This window comes from Talaromyces stipitatus, genomic scaffold (genome assembly GCF_000003125.1).
Source record: "Talaromyces stipitatus ATCC 10500 scf_1105507295527 genomic scaffold, whole genome shotgun sequence".
Taxonomy (NCBI): Eukaryota; Fungi; Ascomycota; class Eurotiomycetes; order Eurotiales; family Trichocomaceae; genus Talaromyces; species Talaromyces stipitatus.
Genome location: NW_002990114.1, coordinates 3,686,620 through 3,706,893, shown reverse-complemented (window position 1 = coordinate 3,706,893; position 20,274 = coordinate 3,686,620). Strand labels below are relative to the sequence as shown.

General features: G+C 46.3%; 8 protein-coding genes across 8 annotated transcripts; 7 read left to right on the top strand and 1 right to left on the bottom strand.

The window, feature by feature from the left end:
* Positions 1–72: 72 nt before the first annotated feature.
* TSTA_093920 (C6 transcription factor, putative) lies at positions 73–2,695 on the top strand (the record flags this gene model as incomplete). The annotated part of the gene is made up of 7 exons (XM_002479064.1): positions 73–131; positions 190–299; positions 382–433; positions 506–649; positions 698–1,014; positions 1,095–2,011; positions 2,060–2,695. The coding sequence occupies 7 exons, from the start codon at positions 73–75 to the stop codon at positions 2,693–2,695; spliced, it is 2,235 nt and encodes a 744-aa protein (XP_002479109.1).
* Positions 2,696–2,853: 158 nt separating this feature from the next.
* On the bottom strand, positions 2,854–3,872 carry TSTA_093910 (uncharacterized protein; the record flags this gene model as incomplete). The annotated part of the gene is made up of 2 exons (XM_002479063.1): positions 2,854–3,310; positions 3,484–3,872. 2 exons carry the CDS (start codon positions 3,870–3,872, stop codon positions 2,854–2,856), a joined length of 846 nt encoding a protein of 281 aa, XP_002479108.1.
* A 325-nt stretch (positions 3,873–4,197) lies between these two features.
* TSTA_093900 (pirin domain protein, putative) lies at positions 4,198–6,419 on the top strand (the record flags this gene model as incomplete). Its single annotated transcript, XM_002479062.1, has 4 exons — positions 4,198–4,591; positions 4,643–5,167; positions 5,747–6,171; positions 6,219–6,419. 4 exons carry the CDS (start codon positions 4,198–4,200, stop codon positions 6,417–6,419), a joined length of 1,545 nt encoding a protein of 514 aa, XP_002479107.1.
* A 19-nt stretch (positions 6,420–6,438) lies between these two features.
* On the top strand, positions 6,439–6,746 carry TSTA_093890 (uncharacterized protein; the record flags this gene model as incomplete). Its single annotated transcript, XM_002479061.1, has 2 exons — positions 6,439–6,583; positions 6,643–6,746. The coding sequence occupies 2 exons, from the start codon at positions 6,439–6,441 to the stop codon at positions 6,744–6,746; spliced, it is 249 nt and encodes an 82-aa protein (XP_002479106.1).
* Positions 6,747–7,769: 1,023 nt separating this feature from the next.
* TSTA_093880 (cytochrome P450 monooxygenase, putative) lies at positions 7,770–9,476 on the top strand (the record flags this gene model as incomplete). The annotated part of the gene is made up of 5 exons (XM_002479060.1): positions 7,770–7,829; positions 7,878–8,669; positions 8,716–9,030; positions 9,091–9,257; positions 9,314–9,476. 5 exons carry the CDS (start codon positions 7,770–7,772, stop codon positions 9,474–9,476), a joined length of 1,497 nt encoding a protein of 498 aa, XP_002479105.1.
* Positions 9,477–10,276: 800 nt separating this feature from the next.
* On the top strand, positions 10,277–10,960 carry TSTA_093870 (uncharacterized protein; the record flags this gene model as incomplete). Its single annotated transcript, XM_002479059.1, has 3 exons — positions 10,277–10,447; positions 10,533–10,591; positions 10,702–10,960. The coding sequence occupies 3 exons, from the start codon at positions 10,277–10,279 to the stop codon at positions 10,958–10,960; spliced, it is 489 nt and encodes a 162-aa protein (XP_002479104.1).
* A 1,863-nt stretch (positions 10,961–12,823) lies between these two features.
* Positions 12,824–14,236, top strand: TSTA_093860 (glucan endo-1,3-alpha-glucosidase agn1 precursor, putative; the record flags this gene model as incomplete). Its single annotated transcript, XM_002479058.1, has 3 exons — positions 12,824–13,361; positions 13,411–13,627; positions 13,684–14,236. The coding sequence occupies 3 exons, from the start codon at positions 12,824–12,826 to the stop codon at positions 14,234–14,236; spliced, it is 1,308 nt and encodes a 435-aa protein (XP_002479103.1).
* Positions 14,237–17,100: 2,864 nt separating this feature from the next.
* Positions 17,101–20,097, top strand: TSTA_093850 (C6 transcription factor, putative; the record flags this gene model as incomplete). Its single annotated transcript, XM_002479057.1, has 1 exon — positions 17,101–20,097. The coding sequence occupies one exon, from the start codon at positions 17,101–17,103 to the stop codon at positions 20,095–20,097; it is 2,997 nt and encodes a 998-aa protein (XP_002479102.1).
* Between the last annotated feature and the right edge of the window lie 177 nt (positions 20,098–20,274).

Sequence of the window (20,274 nt, the reverse complement as noted above, 5' to 3'; positions counted from 1 at the left end):
CGCATCTCTTCTGGTTTTCCTCACTTGCAACTGTCAACATCACATCGAAGTAGCACCAGACAGGTTGATGCCATGCCAGATAATCGCTCTCGAGTTGTGAAAAGAGTGCAATATTCCTGTGATAATTGCCGGTGAGTACATTAGCAAAAGGAGATGGGAAGATTGCATCTGAGTAATAATATCTCACAGAAGAAAGAAAATTCGCTGCCCAGGAGAGAAACCTGCGTGCTCTACATGTACGAGACTTCATCAAACTTGTCGTTACAATGATGCTGGGGTTATATCGACACGTTCATCGGGTCAACACCCCACCAGAACTCTGGTATGTGGTTCCATCTAAAACATACTGCGAAACGAGGCTGATAGTATTCAAACAGGAAGAGCGTCTGGCGCAACTGGAGGAGAAGATGCAATTAATGCTTGAGAAATCGGCGTATGTATAAGCAACTTCAGTCATATGAAGTTATTGAGCGATGTGGGAATAGCGTACTGAAGTCAGTATCAGAAGTCAGTCGAATTCAGATCATACATATACGTCGGATCAGCCTGAAACTAGGCCCGACTTACTACCTTCTTCTCATCCCCAACATATATTGCCTAGAAACCAGGAATCACAGTCGATGGAAGTGTCTTCATCCTCTGAGTCAGAGTAAGTTCCAGAAAAGACATGCTGAGGATGATATTGACCATTCAGTAGGCCTCTGCCACCTCGAAATGTGATATTGGAAATAGTTGAACTATATTTCCGGTTCTGTCATCGTCAACCTCTGTGGTTATTTGAGCGTGAAGAGCTCTCCTCTCCTGAAGACATAGCTGAAGAGTTGGTCTTCTCTTTGTTGGCACTCACAGTACGATTTTCTACGACAACCTATTTTGCAAGTCGTTCACACCAACAACTCGCTCAGAGATACGGAGAAGTCGCTCGAGGACTTACCATGTTTCGGATTGCTCAGGGCGCGGTACAAATGTCCACTATACAAAGCCTATGCTTGTTGGCCTTTGCGAACTTTACCAGTAAGCGATTCCCTCGCGGATATTGATATACTTTTCTTCCGTGTCTCCTGAGCCGCCAGTCAATAGCTGATTTTCGATAGCAATGGAAACTCATTTAGCATGGTTTCATATCTATATGGCAACATCACTAGCGAACATGGCCGACATGAACATCGAGACGCACAAGGAGTCTTCCAGCTCATCAGAGGAATCACGAAGAAGATTGTTCTACAGTATATACATCCTCAACCAGACTTATGCCCCGCGGTCCATGCTACTCAACATGCTCGATGACATCGAGAATCCAAAATATGTCGAACCGAAACGAGATATTAGCCAGGAGTCGGGACAGGTACCACCCTTAAATCCCAAAGACTCCATCAGCATAACACAGACCGATGAAAATGGGCGTGCAGGTATATGGACATATGTAGTCCAGCAGGCCTCTCTATGGCGCGAGGTTCGAGGGTATGTCGCGCAATGTGCGGATGGCCATCCGAAGCCACCATGGTCACCAGAATCTGGATACACAGTGATTGGGGCACATTTGATGAATCTTGAAACTAGTTTCCCGACGCATCATCGATATGATGCAGTGAAATTCCTTGATCGATCCACAACAGAGCTGCAGCAGAATCGCGATTACTGGAGTCCGTGGTTACGGATTCAATTTGTCTATCACGCTATTCACAGCATGCTCAACCACCCATTTTTGTATTCTTCGCGTCCTCATCAATCGGTGCAAATGTCTGTGCCGAATACATTCTGGAAAACGTCATCCGAGCAAGCATTATTACATTCCACATGGACTGTTCGGCTGATAGATATGGTCTGGGAGAAAGACTACCGAGTTTCCGATCCATTTTTGGGGTATTGTGCTGCTGTTGCTGCAACAACACATATATACTACTGTCGAGCATCGGATATCCGCGTGAGAACTTCTGCACAATCAAAACTCGGCAAATGCATGCGATTCGTTGATGAATTGGGCACGGTGTGGCCGGTCTGCCAGGCGATGGTAAGTTCCTCGTTCCCCTGAAATGACATAGGCGCTGAGTACCAACAGTATGATAAACTTGATTCTCTTGTGCAGTCAGCACTCAATTCAGAATCACAAAAAGACAACGAAAGCTCCGTACAGCGGACAGTTTCCATCAACACCGGGCTGATGTGGGATATTCTTGACCACGCCTGTGGAAAGTCTACTCCTGGGTCAAGCGGACGAGGGCTTTTTGATCCCAGTTTTGTTCAAGACAAGTCCCCTTCAAGAGTAAGACTTGAGAAGAGAACGAAGCGGGATGGTCAAGACCAACAATCTGACGGTAGCGATACCGACGACGTTGTCGAGACGCAGATCTTTCATCATCCCAATCCTGCGACTGATATTGACACTTCGAATGGAGGCCAAGAATTTCCTCCTTACTCTGGTGCCTCTGCACGCCGCATCCGTAGTCAGAGCAATGTCAATCAACATGTGACTCCGAACGTAGAGAGAAGCACCCATTCTGCACCAGCCACCGAGCGGGTTGTTGTCAATCAGAACCAGCAAGAGGAACAACAGGACACATCTGCTATGATAACTTGGCCAGCTGACGATATGTGGATGAGCGCATCAATGATAAATGTGAGCCAGGACCCCTTTCTTCGGTTTCAGGATCATGACATACCGTGGACTGGATCATGGGATGTTGGAAATCTATGACCTTGCCGAGATCATTAGTTTATACGGTGATTAAAGCGCAACACTGTTGCTCTCTTGAGCTAAAGTAGCCTCTACTCCGAACAGTCTCAGGTAGTTCGATTGGCAGGCGACGACCTTCGTCACTCGACTTCCACAACACTTATACCTGTTCGCACCATCTAGAATGTGCTAAACAGCAATCTCGTGCATAAACTGTCTCGAGCCTCGAGTGCCCAATTCTCGCCTCTACCGCCGATGATGCGCTTTTCAAGGGCGAGTTGACATCCGCCACACGAAATTCCGTGTTCGACAGTGCCAGTCTGCTTATCAGAATAAGGAAGTGCATAGGCTCCCATAAAGTTATACTTTTGATTTCGCCCTGCGTTCTCTGGCTGTGCTTGCGTGGATCCGGACGGCTGACGATCGCAAACCAAAATAGCCTGCGTAACAGAAACAATGGCAATGCGGGACTTCTGTGCAATCTCATCCATCGAATAGGTTCCAGTGAGAGTCTTAAATGACTTCAACCGCATCACTTCAGCTTTAGCCAAGTGCAGTTTCTTTCGGGCAGAGGCCAGAGTTGCATTTATGTTTCCGGAGCCTCTTGAATGCATTGGAAACGACATCGCTTCCGGGCTAGCAGGGACATAGTGCCGCCAAATTCACCGCAGATTGTGCAAATTTTCGTACGTAGCGCGTTATAGAAGTCCACAAAAAAAGACCTCCCTAGCATGTCGTGTTCTTAAGAAGGCGCAAAGATGGTTCACTCCACGTGCCACCACTGTCCGATACTACTTGAGCGAGTCTACTACATGTCTCGGCCAGGGTTTAATCTTTGGAAACTTGAATAGAGAGTTTGTTTCCAGCCGAGGCAAGGTTTCATACAAGTGCTCAAGGGGCAGCATATAAGAAACCCGAGTCCGGTGCTTGAAGTCTGCGCGAAGGGTGTTGCTATTGACGAACGGATGGCAGCATGTTCACTTGATGGAAACCAGATCACGGAGAGACAGTCGTCTTTGCAATGGTAGAAAGCAGTTCGGACAATTGCGTCTGCTTGCTCTTCATCGAAATGATATTCAGTAGCGGAGCAATATCCCTGAACCACTGTTTGATGTTTTGTCAGTCCGTCCGAAAGAGAGACGCGTTGCCTGAGGCCTAGATGGACATCCGTATATCCGTATATCCGCATATCCGTCATGCCTCAGGCTGTTGATAAAGCCGATTACATCATGCTTATATATCCGTCTGAACAATCAGAGAGTCGTTATGTGTAAGACCTTATTCAGCAGAAGAAGTTTATATCAAAGATGCTTCACGAAGGTGCGACTTCCTCTGTAAAAATACTATAAATCATCCTCATATCTCCTGCCAGTCTGTCAATGCTTTCTCCCAGGAACATAATCATCTTAGCAATTGCAATCATCATTCCAGCACTGTTCGGACCTTCTGGACTATCAAACTCAATAACAACCCTGATCAACCGGCTCCAAAAAGAGATAACCTACACTTCAGCACATCCATCCATGCCAGTTCCCTCAGCCTCAAGCGCAACAACCACAGCCGTCAAAACCGCAATGTCAAAACTATCACATGCAAAGATCGTCCCGCGTCGTTCAGCGGCTCGCGGCCACGCAGATCACGGCTGGCTCAATACCTATCATACATTTAGCTTTGCCGGTTACTATGATCCATCATTTATGAATTTTGGCGCTCTGCGTGTTCTCAATGAGGACCGTGTGACGCCCCAGACCGGGTTCCCTACGCATCCGCATCGGGATGCGGAGATTTTTAGTTATATTCTCAGCGGCGAATTGACGCATAGAGATAGTATGATTAAGAAAGGTGCCGAGGGCAAGCAAGGAAAAGACTTTTATAGGATGAAGAGGGGTGATGTACAATTCACCACTGGTGGAACTGGTAAGTCCGATCTTCCAGAGACATGAATTGATACTGACGAAGATTCAACAGGCATTGCACACTCTGAGCAAAACGAACATACATCAGAAACAGTCCACTTTCTCCAAATCTGGGCAACTCCCTGGCGCCGCGGTCTCATGCCGCAATACCACACCGCGTCATTCGACGAAGAAGCCAAACGCAAGGCCTTTTTGCCCATTCTCTCTCCACTAGCAGCAGGTATCAACGCCACTGTCGCCCAAGAGAAAGAAGCCAAACCCACTATCCCTGGGACTATCCCCATCCATGCAGATCTTGTCATGGGTGCGGGTATTATTCCTGTTGATCGACGATTCAAATGGAAAGTCGGCGGAGAGATAGAGAGCGGCGAAACCGCTGTAGAGAATAAATCTGATCGTAAAGTCTATGTGCACTTACCAATGACCAAGAATGGGCATGCGAAGATCAGGTTGGATGGAAGAGATGAGGCGGTTTTGAATGAAGGTGATGGAGCGTTTGTGAAGGGGGTTAATGTTGGGGATGAGATTAGTGTGGAAAGTATAGGAGAAGCGGAAGCTGAGGTGGTGATACTGGATAGTTATTAAAATGTATTTTAGATTTGTATTTTAGAACTACTGAACTGAATGATATCCTATGGGTTAGTACTTTTTATACTTTTACTTGAGTTGAGATAAACACTTTTTGTTACTTAAACCGATATTCTCTTTAAGAAAGTTGGAGAAAAGTTCAAGGGTTGGAAGTACGCTCCTCTGCCGTCTCATATATAGCAGCTAGACCTTGGGCGTAACTCTTGGACTGTTAACATTTGAAGCTATCGATGTAAGATGTGACGTTCCATAGTCCTAACCCTCTATGTCCTTCTTACAATTAGTTTAAGACGAATACGAGAGTTGCTTGGCAATTGACCAGGTAACAACCTTCACTGAACATCATAGTTAATTGAAAGAATCTCTCCCCCTCTTCCATGTATTTGAATTGTGAATAGTCTGAGGTGAATGATGTTTCTCTTCAAAGCCCTTCGTATTCTGAAAGATGCCCTCTTCGCTCCCAACCTTCCCCTACGCACCCGCCTCCACCTCCTCCTCCTACGACCCATCACCCTCCTCACATATACCATCGAATGAACCATATCACGCAAATTCCCTCACTCTCAAGAAATCCAAATCCCCTTAAAAAGAGCCCCAGGCCACTCCGTTCGAGCAGTCATCTACTTCCCCAAGTCCGCCTTGACGCGAACTCGGAAGGCTCCTTTACACCTTAATATCCATGGCGGCGCATTCCTGGGCGGCTTACCGGAGGGTAATGCGCGCTTCTGCGCTGAATTAGCAGAAAGAACCGGCGCGGTTGTAGTATCAACATCGTACCGGTATGCGCCAGTACACACCTTTCCGAATGCGCATGAGGATGGCCAGGATGTCGCGGAGTATCTGACGCAGAATGCCGAGAGATTATGGAATGCAGATGCTCGTATTTTCACTGTCAGTGGCTTCTCTGTTGGTGGGAATCTGGCTCTTGCTGTTGCGCAGGGATTGGCTGGGACGGAGTATGCGATTAGGGGATCGACGACATTTTATGGTGTGGTAGGTAGACCCTATATCATTATGAAGCATAGCTAATATTCAAACAGGTTGATTTCCGCCTCCCACCTTGGGAAAAGCCAAAGCCACCTGGATATCCAGAGAAAGACCTGTTGGCTTTTCTGCAGCCTCTTTTCGATGCATATGCTGGACCAAACCGGGTGCGGGATATTAAGAATCCGCTTCTACATCCAACATTGGCGGATATCGATACCTTGCCTCAAAACGCTATTTATCGTCGGGGAGCTTGATATCTTGCATAACGAGACGATGACTATGACAGGAAGACTGCAGACAGAGGCTAAAGCAATCAATCGCTTTAAACAGCTATCTGAGACGGCTGATAGACCAAATGGATCGGCTATTTTCGTACGGACTGATGTATATGAAGGACAGATTCACGGGTGGTTGGAAAGTACGATTACTCCCTATTCTTTTTCTTATGAGAAGTCTGCTGACAGTTGATCAATGTAGTGCCGTCTTTTGCTATTGATGCCAATACTCGAACGAAAGCGTTTAGCGATGCTATTGCGTTTCTAAAGGATGTTCATCAGGCATACGGTTTTATGGTCAAATGAATAACGCTTGTCTACCTGGGTAGATACCTAATTCGGTGCATACCTTTTCAGTACTGTACTATAACTATATAGTTACTTGTCTTGTCTGAATGTATACTCAACTCTAATCAGCTATAGAACCACACACTTTTCTCTGAAGTTTAGCTCCGAAGTCCTGGTAAAGTTGCATCACAGCGGAGTCAATTATTTGTAGCAGTATCATGTTTTCCCAAGAGAGTTGTTCTGCATGCATTATATGCGCAGATTCGGACTGAGTCTGGTTGACGGAGAACATGATCAAGGTCGCTAGTGTGTCATAAGCAGCGCGACTACATACAACTTGGGTGGGGGGACATGAGTCATATCATCTGCATGATTGAGATTCATGCTCCCTGTAATAACGATTTAGAACAATGAATTGACAATGGATACTCTTACTTGTCTAATACCCAAGAACAAAGAAGATACCACCCCATGTCTCGGCCAAAATCAAGCACATGGCGTAAATAGACATCAAACTTGAAAAGAGAAAAATTGTCATAATCGCGGAGGGAGTATTAGATGTGTACTACACACAGCTCACTATGGAAATTCCGAAATCTGCTTCACATGTAACAAACCACCACATATGAAACAGGAGGTCGGAAGATTATAAGGTTACACGTCAACATCTTCTACCTTGCTCACGATTTTCTGAATAAATTTACCCATCAAATCTTCTCGACTATACTCCTTATACTGAATTCTTTGTTTGTTCATTGCTGGTCTCAGCTTGCAGAGTTGGTTGCGAATTAGAGCTTAAGCTCCCTGTCCGTGTTCGGACTTGCTTCTTTGTACGCCGGATATCAGTCACAACGAGAACAGAAAATCAGATTCAGTCCTTGTTGCTACAATGCGGGGCCGTGCTAATCTGATTCCTCGATATCGATAGAATAGTGACCTCGAGGTCGCACACAGTGTACATGTAAAAGTTTCTGGAATCCTCATTGACTACCTGTTTGCCTTACAAGACCAAGTGATATAAAGCAAAAGGAACAACACGCAATGCTTGACCAAATCAATTTGCTAGATGCAAAACTCGCATTTCTTCTCGCGATATCCATGGTAAGTCCCTCTATTGTGCAGTGTAGCAGTTCTGCTAACAAAAGACAGGCAATACTTTATCCCATCGCTCAAGCTATCTATAATGTCTACTTTCACCCATTGAGCCGATTCCCCGGCCCAATCTCACACGCCATTTCCCGACTTCCATATTTCTATTGTCAGATAAACGGGACTCTCGTCTTTGACATGCTAACACTTCATCAACGTTACGGGGACATTGTCCGCATTGCCCCCGATGAACTTGCCTTCTCTCACCCTGACGCCTGGAAGGATATCATGGGCCACAAGAACGGTGAAGCAGAAATGAGTAAAGCTAGCTGGTACTATCGTCCCATTGAAGAGCCTCCTCACATCGTCAACGAGGAACAAGAGCGACATAGGAGTTTACGTCGACAAATGGCCCATGGGTTTTCGGAGAAGAGCATGAGAGATCAAGAGCCCATCATTCGGAAATATGTCGATCTACTAGTTGACAAGTTACGCCAACAGAGTAATAGTTTGGAGGGCAGTCCTATCGTTCTTTCGGATTGGTACAATTTCACCACTTTTGATATTATCGGGGATCTGGCATTTGGAGAGCCTTTCGGATGTTTACAAGGTTCACATTATGATAATTGGATCGAATCTATCTTTGATCTAGCATATATAGGCTCCATATTACAGGCTCTCTCGTTTTATCCGTGGCTGAAAAGGGGTCTTTTAGCGCTTGTTCCCAGATCTGCTCGAGACGCTTACGAGAAGCACAAGAAACTCACCGAGGCCAAGATGCGTCGTCGAATGGCTGTTACTGAGGAGCGGCCAGATCTTATTGAAGGATTATTGAAGAAGAAAGATGAACTGGTAAGTACTCAGACGCCATTCGCGTTCCATCTAATACCTACCATAGAATCTCGATATAGAACACCTCGTCTCCAACGCCGAGATCTTAATCATCGGAGGCTCGGAGACAACAGCGACTTTACTGAGTGGCGTAACATATCTAATATTGCAAGACGCGAAAGCCTACGAGAAGCTGAAAGACGAAGTCCGTTCAACATTCCACAGTCGAGAAGACATCAACTTGATCAGTGTCAACAGCCTTCCTTATATGCTAGCCTGTCTCGACGAAGCCCTGCGCATGTATCCTCCAGTTGCAAACGGGCCCCCACGAGTTTGTCCAAAGGGTGGAGCTAGGATCCTGGGAGAGTATATTCCAGAAAATGTAAGTTTGATAGTCGCATCGCGCGGCTGAAATACTTATTGTTGATGTGGCATGATATAGACCTATGCCTCTATCCATCATTGGGCAATGTATCGACGTGAAGAGTACTTTACAGATCCGGATACATATCATCCCGAACGATTTTTAGGGGATTCACGATTCTCAAATGATCAGCGAGAGGCTTTTCAACCTTTCCATCTTGGTCCGAGAAATTGTCTTGGAAGGAAGTATGCGCCCTGATGAGAATATGAGAAATCTAAATCAAACACTTATAGTTTAATAGTCTCGCATATAGTGAAATACGGCTGATCCTGGCCCTTATCATATTCAACTTTGATATGACGCTTGCAGATGAGAGTCATGATTGGATCCAGCAGAGGAACTATCTGACGTGGAAAAAACCGCCGTTGAAGGTCTATCTGACGCCGAGGAATGAAGAAGCTTGACATGTATATCCATGCTTATGTGGGTTCATTCAGGGTTTGAATCTGTTCAGGCTTTCGGAGACGCGAGGTTGGGGCATCCCGGGTTGTTTTACGTGAAACGGAAAGCTGAAGAAAAATGCCCCGCGAGATCGATTTCTTTCCAATTTCAAGAGATGTTTTAGTTATCAGTAAGATGCACGGGCGGATTAGAGATATGACATTTATGTACTGCCATCATTTTCCCTAGCGTGAAATCCTGCCATCGTGCATGGCGTCGATTTTATAGATGAACCTCAAGAGCATATCTACCCAGAACCACATAGATTTGGTTTTCGGAATTCTTGGAACTTTAACATGGATAATGCCCAATGCAAACCATTTTTCCGATCTCCAGTTAGGAAGCAGCTTCAAGCAAAAAGCGGAGTGATTCAGGAACTGGGCGAGTGAGGCACAGCATTATACGTACGTACTTTACCCTTCCCCGGCCCGCTCGTCTGTACGACGTTCAACAAGACGATTACTGATCGTGCATTGTGACATGCTTTAATTCTACCCGCATGTTTGAAATCAGGCAAGGCACTGATTCTATTGGGCCGCTGAGCCTAGGAAAGAAGAGTATCCATCTCAGCTGAAATCAATTACCCACCTTGGAAAACATTATAAATAATCCAGCCCTCCAAAAACCGTAAATCAACATACCCAGTTCACACCTCTCACAAAACAGATACAAAATGGCTCCAATGTTCCCCAACCCCCGACGCGTGGTCACCGGCCACGACTCCCAAGGCAACTCAATCTACGTCGACGACAAACAGATCCCCATGGTCCCGACACCATTTGACTGCGACTTTGGGTTTTTGTATCAGACGTACGAATTTCCCGCAGATCTTAACGGGGAATGGGAGGATCCGATTCTGCAGCCTCAACGGTCGTTGTCAAATGAGAACGGGGTTGTAGTGAGAGTGGTTGATTTTCCGCCAAAGACTAAGACTGTGCGTTACATTCAAAGTTTACCTACTTGGTAGGCACGAGTAAATGGCTGAATGGAAAGGTAACTGACAGATGGGGTTTGAGTAGCGATTTCATCGGACGGTGTCGTTAGATTTTGGGATTATATTTGAGGGGGAAATGAGTTGGTAAGAAACTGTTCCTATCTGAGCCATTCTCGATAGTGGCATTTTAAGCTGGAAATATTACTAGCGGTTGAGAAAGTACTCAGAAGAACATACCTATTAACTAGTCGCAGCTATCTCGACAACGGAGTCGAACTCACCATGAGAAGAGGTGATGTCTGCGTCCAACGCGGCACAATGCATGGATGGGAGAACAAGAGCGATAAACCCGCTCGAATCTACTTTGTCTTGACAGGTAAATATTTCCTCGTAGCTATCGTAACCAATATGCTGATTATCTATGTAGCAGCCAAACCAGTCAGCCTAGGAGGGAAGTTACTCACAAACGCCGGCTTCAATGCTAAAGATGAAGCAAAGCTGGCTGAGAAATGAGAATTAAGCTGATATGAGTGGACGAAGTGTAAAGCTAGAAGATATGAATACTATCTATGGATTCTCGAGGTTGATTTCGGACCATATATGTAATCGTCAGTATTAACGAAGCCGGAATTGTAAATCGAATGGCATGGCATGGTCCGGGTCTCGGTACAGTAGTATGTGGTAATATTTGATGAACACCCTATCGACATAAGCGCTGCATGCATGGTACTCACTGGTTGCATACTGCAGACCCATAAATAGAACTAACCCTAAGCTGATAGTTCTGACAAATAACCTTATCTTTTTAAGCATACCTGAGTAGACTATAAGTTCTCAATTTGGAAATGGAGATCTAGCATGACATGCGCAGTCATGTTGATAGGGGCCATTCTTAACACATTCTGATTTTAGAATTTCTCGAAAAATTCGTTGACTGATCATGTCCACATGAGCCTCCGACGCTGCGTATATGCTTACACAAGCATGCATGCAATTAACTAAAAACGGGGAGAAGTATATAGTGAACAGCTAACCATACAGAGCGCGAAGAAGTCTAATCAATTTTCATACTGATTTTACTCGGATGGTAGTGACAAGGTTGCATTGCACCAGTGTCGGTTTGAATAAACACATTTGGCCCATCAAAACTTTGGAATCCTACACTGTGTCGACAGTATGATTACAAGCTATATAGCGCTGCAAATATCGCCGAATAATGATACGTATCTAACCAATCTCAGATACTGAGCTTCTGCTAACTTTAGTTCCACTCTATTTATAGTGTCTTCAACTTTTTTTCCCGGCGTTTCGAGTCTCGACTCGGATTAGGGCTTGTTTGACGATTGTTAGTGTCAACTAACTTTCAAGAGTCGCTGCCAAATCTGTACAGACATTGCGAATTAGTACAGTATTTCTATCTGGTGTATCACTGAAGCGGAATAGTTTAGTTTAAGGATCAACTGGAGATTGGGGCCAAAGTACTGTAGATGATACATGTTCATGCCGAGTTTCCGAACCTCATGTTTCGGAATTGTATGTTTGACGAATTCTAATATAATATTTGGGCTGGGTTTATAGACTTTTCTTCTTAGAACGAGTAAAACAGACATTCAGAGAGAAGAAAATCACACAAGAGCGAGAACACACCAACGCCAAACTGTTCGGGCTTGTCCTTCACTGAAACATTGACGTCGCTTAAACCAACAAGTGGATATGGATTGTTGATGAATTGTGGCCCTGGACTGAAACACACTTAATTGTGACCTTTAACAAGTTAACAACCAACATGTGGATATCGATGACCAAGTTGTCGAAGAGCGGATTTCTTATTGAGGCTAACTTTGTGGATATCAATGATCATACCCTGGACTCAAGTGTCGAGCCTCGACTAATAAAACATGATAATATCAGCCAATGCCAACTGGCAAGATATATTTTTCCTCTCTTTAGAGTTAGAGTATGCCTACTAGCTAGGATCTCTAACACGGCCCGTATGACATGCTCATAAAAGGACCCTTTGTTCGATGCCACTTTGAAATTATTAATGGTGTGCCAGATTTGACCAAGAACAAAAGCATTGGATATACAGTAATACCACCCTGCTACCCCGTTTCCGACAAGGATTTGGTAATGGCGTTTAATATAGGTGGAAATAAGGTCTGGTGTTGGAGACTTGTTTCTCGTGTTGCTGACTTTCGTATACTACCCACTTACTAAAGTGCAATGTTTATTAAACCAACAGTTGCTTCAGCCGGTTGGTTATAATTAGTTAGATAGTGCTGGTAGACGTATAAAACGTGGTTTATATCCTGACCATCCAATCTGCCTCAACTCACGGTATCAGACTCAACTACACCCCTATAATAGTGGCCCAAAATGAAGCGAACCACATCCCTTTTCCTATCAGCAGTCGCTGCGACAAGCAGCTTCACGCGCCTAACTACCGCCCAAAAGCTCGCCTTTGCGCACGTCGTCGTCGGCGATACCGCAGCCCATACTCAATCAACCTGGGAAAACGACATCAAACTCGCCCACGCCGCTGGTTTAGACGCCTTCGCTCTCAACGGCGGGTTTCCCGACAGCAATGTCCCTAAACAAATCGCAAACGCATTCGCAGCCTGCGAATCACTCGCCAATGGATTCAAACTATTCGTTGCATTTGATTATCTAGGCGGTGGTCAGCCCTGGCCTGCTTCGGAGGTTGTATCGATTTTGCAGAATTATTCGAGTTCAGATTGTTATTTGCATTATTCCAATAGGCCGTTTGTGTCTACTTTTGAGGGGACCGGGAATATTGATGATTGGGCTCCTGGGGGTGCGGTTCGGGGGGCGGTTGATGTTTATTTTGTGCCGGATTGGACTAGTTTGGGGCCTACGGGGATCGGGGCGCATCTCGATAATATTGATGGATTCTGTATGTCCTTTCTGCCGAAAAGGTGGTGAGGTCAGCTAACAGGTGATAGTCAGCTGGGACATGTGGCCCAACGGTGCCTCTGATATGACTGCCGACCACGACCTTGCATGGGTCAACGCCATCGGTTCAGAAAAGACGTACATGATGGGTGTTTCTCCATGGTTCTTCCACAGTGCAAGCGGAGGCACCGACTGGGTCTGGCGTGGTGATGATCTCTGGGCCGATCGGTGGAATCAAGTCATGACAGTTGACCCTCAATTCGTCCAGTACGTCTTCCTCTTCCTCGCAAAGTTGTTGAATATTACTGATAGGCGCAAAACAGGGTCGTTACATGGAACGACTGGGGTGAAGCATCGTACATCGGACCCTTTGTAACCGACAACGAAGTCCCCAGCGGTTCATCCGTATACGTCGACAACATGCCGCACGAAAGTTTCCGTGACTTCCTCCCTTACTACATCGCGACTTTCAAAGGTGACAAGTTCGACATCTCTCGCGACCAAATGCAATACTGGTACCGTCTCGCGCCCGCCGCAGGAGGTAGCGAATGCGGTGTTCTCGGCAACAATCCTGATCAGGGTCAAACAGTCGTCGATGTTAACTCCGTCGTGCAGGACAAGGTCTTTTTCAGCGCTTTGTTGACCTCCCCTGCTACGGTTCAAGTGCAGATTGGCAATAATCCGGCGGTGTCATATGATGGTGTAGCGGGAATAAATCATTGGAATCAGGATTTTAACGGCCAGACTGGTGTGGTTAAGTTTAGTGTTGTGAGGAATGGTGCGACGGTCAAGAGTAATACTGGGGCGGAGATTACAGCGTCGACTTCGTTGGCGAATGGGTGTACCAACTATAATACCTGGGTTGGTAGTTTTTAATTGCATTCCCGGACGTCCAGGGTGGAAGTCATCTCTCACAATCCGGACGATGTCATGTATATATAGTTAGGTCGAGTGTATACAAGTATAGTTGTTGTGCAGTCGAAGAGATGAGTTCTATTATTACACTGGAATCTATTTTCCTTTAAACCTATGACTGGATAGCTTAGGCTTGGAAACCCCGAGCTTATTGTCATAATCTCCATCAACTTACATGGTCAAAGATCACAACCTGATACGTATCTCAGCCTTGTAGCGTGACATCCTGGTAATAGGACCCTTGTCGTGCGCCAGAACTTGATGATATAACATGGATCAATAAATAATATCGAGGATGTCATCTAAGAACCATTATCAACAAGATACAGCGGCAGGGAATAGTAAGTCTGGATGTAAACTAGGGCATGAGTGACACGTGACACACTGCCGAATACACAACCCTCGTGAATGACCCCAGACCGCCATTCCCCTACCTAAACCCAAGCATTTCGATACAGTTCGATACATCACAGAATATAAGACATTCAGCGCTGATCAACACTCATTTCAGTAATCAGCAGTGAGTAGTACTCAACAAATCAATCCCTATCCCAACCGAACCAGATAGGCCATGCACAATAAATTTGCGGGGTAAACTAGATACATTACCCCGACTTTTTTCGAATCCTTGTCAGTGTACATGCATGTCGACTCTAGACTTCCCTAAACCTCCCTTATCTGACTCTAAATCACATTCTTCAATTCTACCTTCCCTTTCCGATGATGAAGAAAGATTTGTCCTCCACCGAAGTATTACGATACGTAATAGGAATCCAGAATTGCGGGGTTTGAAAGGTTCCTCGAATGTGTTTTTACGTATTTGGAGTATTTGTAATACAATATTACAATACATACACCATACTATTCCATACTAATGTCTATTGTAGAGCGTATTGGGAATGTAATGAGTGTAATAATGGTAAAATCGAGCCGGCTTTGTCCCAGTCGGTCCGTCGGCTAGCCCATCGGCGACGTTCGGTACCCAAAAACGCAAGTCAAATGCAAGAAAAACTCCACGGAGAGACTATTTTTTTTTTGGCTCTGTACTCTTCTATTCTTTTTCGACTCTTGACATGGATGTATTCACACATGGTGTACCGAGTATGTAATTAGTAATCAACCCATTATCATCTGTCAGAACATCGGGATCGGTTAAGCCCATGTTAATAAATTCTCGGGTAAAACAATGGCCGACTCTATTGGTTGGCTAATTTGGATATCCCAGGTATTTATCCTCACATGGCGGAGAACTCCGTAAGAAAAAGAATCTAGGTAATTTACGGAAATTGATGGGTTTAGCCGGTGTGTGTCTGGTTGGCTGGAGAATCTGTGGGGTGTCTTCTTCTTCTTCCTCTATAGAAAGAAGATGGAGTTACACCCAGTTTATATCAAAGTGGATGGGTCGGCGCATTATCGGGATGGTGTTTATGACTGACTGTATGGCAGTATGCAAGAGTTACACTGTCATTTGTCTTTTCTCTCCGAATTCACATGTTCACAGTTCCACACCTTCTCCATCGGAGTACTCTCCCCGAGAACCTTATGGGTCAGGCTCATTCGCTTGGTCGTAGTACAATACTCTCTGTATTTGCCACGACCCGAATCAAGACAGACAGGCAGAGAGCACAGATCCCGGAGACCAGCCCGGCAATGGGGCTAGCCTTGCTCGTTAGGCTGTCTTCCCCGGCCCTCGGACTTGCGTTCTCGGATTCTGGGGCACATGTACGGAGTCAGCTTAATGCCAGTCAGCTATTATTACATCAAGTCATCTGACATACTCCTAGCATTGTGTTAGCATGGCCGCTAACTTATCGAAGGGTTACGTATAGAATGACTCGTGTGCTCTTCTCGGTTTCTTTTTTTGTTCGGGACGGTGCCGATCCATCAGGCAGGCAGATTCATTCTGGTCCGACTTATTCCTGATAATCATGAAGGCGTTTGAAAAGTCGGAGCAAAGGAGACAACATGTTATAAAGTCGAACGATACCCTGTTCTGAGTTCCAACGTCCAAGCCACCGCGGGATGCCTTCGGCTAACTGCCTAACCAGTGCAGCGTCCTGTAGAGAAGACTTCTCGGTTATTGACAGAGTCTGCACTCGCCCGGTCGCATACTAGCACACGTACCCGTCGTACGACCTGCCTTAGATTAAGCCAAGAGTGCCACCGGGAAGAGGAAGTTTTTTTTCTTTTTTGTTCAGCCAACACATCAGCGAAAAAGAAAAGAGAATACGAGTTGGCGACGTGCACGTTCTGAGGGCTGTCGATCGATGACTCCCTTGCATTTATTTATTTATTATGTATTGCAATAATCCTGGCAGGCTCTAAGTAAGTAATCGGCTGTCGGTATGGTAGGTAATATTCCGCCGAATCCCGGGTGCAGAGACAGCCCGAAAATACGGAAGATACGCAGTCAAAATACAGGCACTTAGTGTAAATTACGTCGGGCGTATCTCCGCGAAATAATTCAAGGAAAAACCGGGGAACCCACTCTGCCCCGTGGACTAAACAAAAACCCAAGCATTCCTCCACAGAATCCCAACTTGGGCGCTTTTAGTTCCTTTTCGCTCTTTTGCCTCTCAGTCTTCACTGCTGACTTGACGACTTTGATCAATGATCTACGTATCATATTATTGACTCAGCTTATCTCGTCGCTTTTCGCTAGTGTGTATGACACTGGGGCGTCACTGGGTGTACCTTCCCCGGATCCATCTCAGGCGACAAGTAGTTGACACTGATAACATTCACTCAACATAACTTCTAATTAACATCGTGAATGTCTTTCATTACTAGGAAACGAAGGCACCAACACCCCAGAACTTCCTGAAATGCGCTCCAGCATCGCCTGCTCTCGGTGCCGCCGAAGTAAGATCAAGTGCGTCAATGCCGGAATCGACACCACATGTCGTGCTTGCGAAGCCTCTCACCGGGAATGCGTCTATCCCACCCCCGCCGTCGGTGGAGGAGGTGCAAAACGTGACATTGCCGCGACCATTGACGGTGATGAGCGAAACGGCGCTGACTGGGATAATCCAAAGCGTCATCGGTCGAGGAAAGTCGCGGGAGGTGCTTCTGGTGCCGCGGGTAAAGACGCCGGTAAGAATCTGGTCGACGTCCTCGACTCGTCAATCCTCTCTCCCAAAGTATGGGAGGCCTTGTCCAAATCGTTTCAGACGCAGTTCGCCACCATCCTGCCGTTCATTGATTCGACTATTTTGAAGAATCAGACTGGCCAGTATTCGGCATCTCAATCAGATGCTCAATCAAACCATTCCGACCACCATCCGCACAGTCCGCCTCCAAGGACGCAACTGCCCCCTTTGATCTTGTTGGGCGTCTTGACCTTAACCGCTCGCTTTCACCCCCAACTGGTGGCCTACCATTCTCCGGCATCATCCGGCAACCCGTCCAACCCTTCCGCCGCCTCGGAGTTCTACGCATCAGCCCTGCGATCCCGTCTCGCCGGCCCGGATGGTATGGGTTTGATGACCGCAGATTTAGTCCATGTACAGGCGTTACTGATGCTGGCTCTACACGAATGGGGAATGTGCCGAGGCAAGAGCGCCTGGCTCTATGTCGGTATCGCAATTCGACTCGCACAGGCCATGGGCCTGTCCTACGAACTGGAAAACGATTCCTTATCTTCCACCAACCGCGGTGAAGCAAACCGCTACGCAGCTCTCAAAGTAGAAGCCGACCATTTTGGAATTGTACGCCAAAAAGAACAGCTGGAACAAAGTTCCGACGACGTGATTGTGCAAGAAACAAAACGAAGGACCTTTTGGGCTTGTTTTATTATGGATCGATGTCTCAGCAGCGGCAAGCATCGACCTCGAATGGTAAAAGTGCGGGATCTAGATATCCAGCTACCGAGCGACGACGCTTTTGCTTTTGGCGAACGGGTACGCACGTCCAAGTTGTCTGATAGCCCGGATCGACGAGCTTCGAGTTTTGACGGTCCCGGTGCACAAATTCCGAGTTTGCGACAGAGTGTACCGTATGGTGAAGATAATTTGCGGAACGGCTCGACAGACTCCAAAGCTTGGTCGCCAGTTTCTAAACGAATCGATGGTGATCACGATATCGATCGCTGGGAAGTCGGTGCGCAAGAGTCTCTTTTAAGTCGTGTTATTCGAGTCATTCGGATATGGGGCAGTATTGCCAAATGGTCGTGTGCTGGAGGTCGACAGAATGAAACATACGGTCCATGGCAACCGGAATCCAGCTTTTCCAAGCTAAGAAGCAAACTCGCCGAATTTCAGGAGAACCTGCCACGAAAATTGCAGTACTCGCAGCGAAGTACAGACGGACATAGTCAGAATGAGAATTCTTTATCCGCTTATATGGTCATGCACGTGGTCTACTTTTTGTCTTTGATCGTCTTGCATCGAGCTTATCTGCCGTTTCTGCCTCTTCGTTGCAATGAGCCGGTCGGCCCGTTAGATGAGCCCACATTTCCTCGTGAGCAGTACGCTGTGCCAGACGGATTCTGGCGGGAAAGTACCAGAGAACTATTCCGAGCAGCGAGGAATATGATGGATTTGGTTATTGCTTGCCAGGAACGAGGTGTTCTAGTCGAAACCCCACTTGTCGGGTTTGCGATTTACAATGCAGCTTTTATGGGAATCTATGCAGCCCATTTCAGCCATATGGATGTCGATGGTTACTTGTCTCCTAGGCAAGCGTTATCACCTACCGCTACCGGAATATCTATCCAGCCTCAGCTACCGACACGTAAATCGCTTGATATCCTACGTGATATGCGACCTCGTTTAAGACTGGCGATTGGCTGGTTCCGTACGCTGAACCGGTTGCATAGTTACTTTGTGAAGGTCAAGAGGGATTTCAAGTCACGGTCCCGCAGTGGTGATAGTATTCATAGTCCCATGGGCTTGAGACCAGTTCGTGAGGGCGGTCCAGGAGGTGGATTAGAAGAGTTTAAGCTCCTGGAAAAGATATTCCTCGAGTTTGGAAACATCGACGATCAAATACCAGACACAAACTGTTTGGACGATGACGGTACAGGAACAATCACTGCAGTATCAGATCGTGGAGGTGAGACAGCCAGCAATGCTGTGAAGAGTGAATCAGGCGATTCTACGATGGATGGCATTGTACAGCAAAAACGCGATTCCTGGGTTACTGTCAACAGTTCCAAGAATCTTCCACCTCTACCTCTTACACCTGCTGCATCCGATGCAGACCTCTCCAGAAACGAGATGGATCGTCGCCCAAGTCTCCCTCTACCGTCTCGACCAATGCCGTCTCAATCCTCTTCTTCATCGTATGCCTTCCCACCAATTCAACAACATCCAATCGTCTCAACTGCCTCACCCAGTTTACCTTCCATAACATCGCCGACTGCATTCAATTCGACCGGTGCAGGTCAAGCCAACCAACAGCCATCATCCACATCCCATCGCTTACAACCGCTCAATCCATGGCTCCCTACTCACCAACAGGGCCCTCCACCTCCTCCATACTCTCAAAACTTACCGCCAATTAACGCCGCAACCCAAAACAATCATTCACCTTATCCACCCATGCTCCCACCACCAGGCTCTTCGGCTGTTCCTCAACAACAACCCTCAACATCAACATCACTAGGCTACGCACCGACACCAGTCTCAACAGCCAACGGCAGTGGAATGTTAGACTCAATCCTAGATTATTACTACCCGGCTATATGGTCCAGTAGTCTCGGCGGCGACGACGTACTCTCTTTTCTCTCCGACGGCACACTCGAGCAAGGGCACATAATCACAAATTCTGAAGTTGGTTCTCCGTCTGGATGGTTAAATGCGATTTGGAATGATTTCACTTAATCCTCCCTCCTGGAGTCTCTCTCATATGTATTATTAGACGGCATGACAATATGCCTTTTCTTTCTTTTTGCTTGATTTTGTATGTTACGCTTGGTTGGATGGTTTGACGCACATGGCATGATATGGTATGTTTTTTTGATTATACATGTCCAATTTTTTTCCCGGTGGATATTCTTT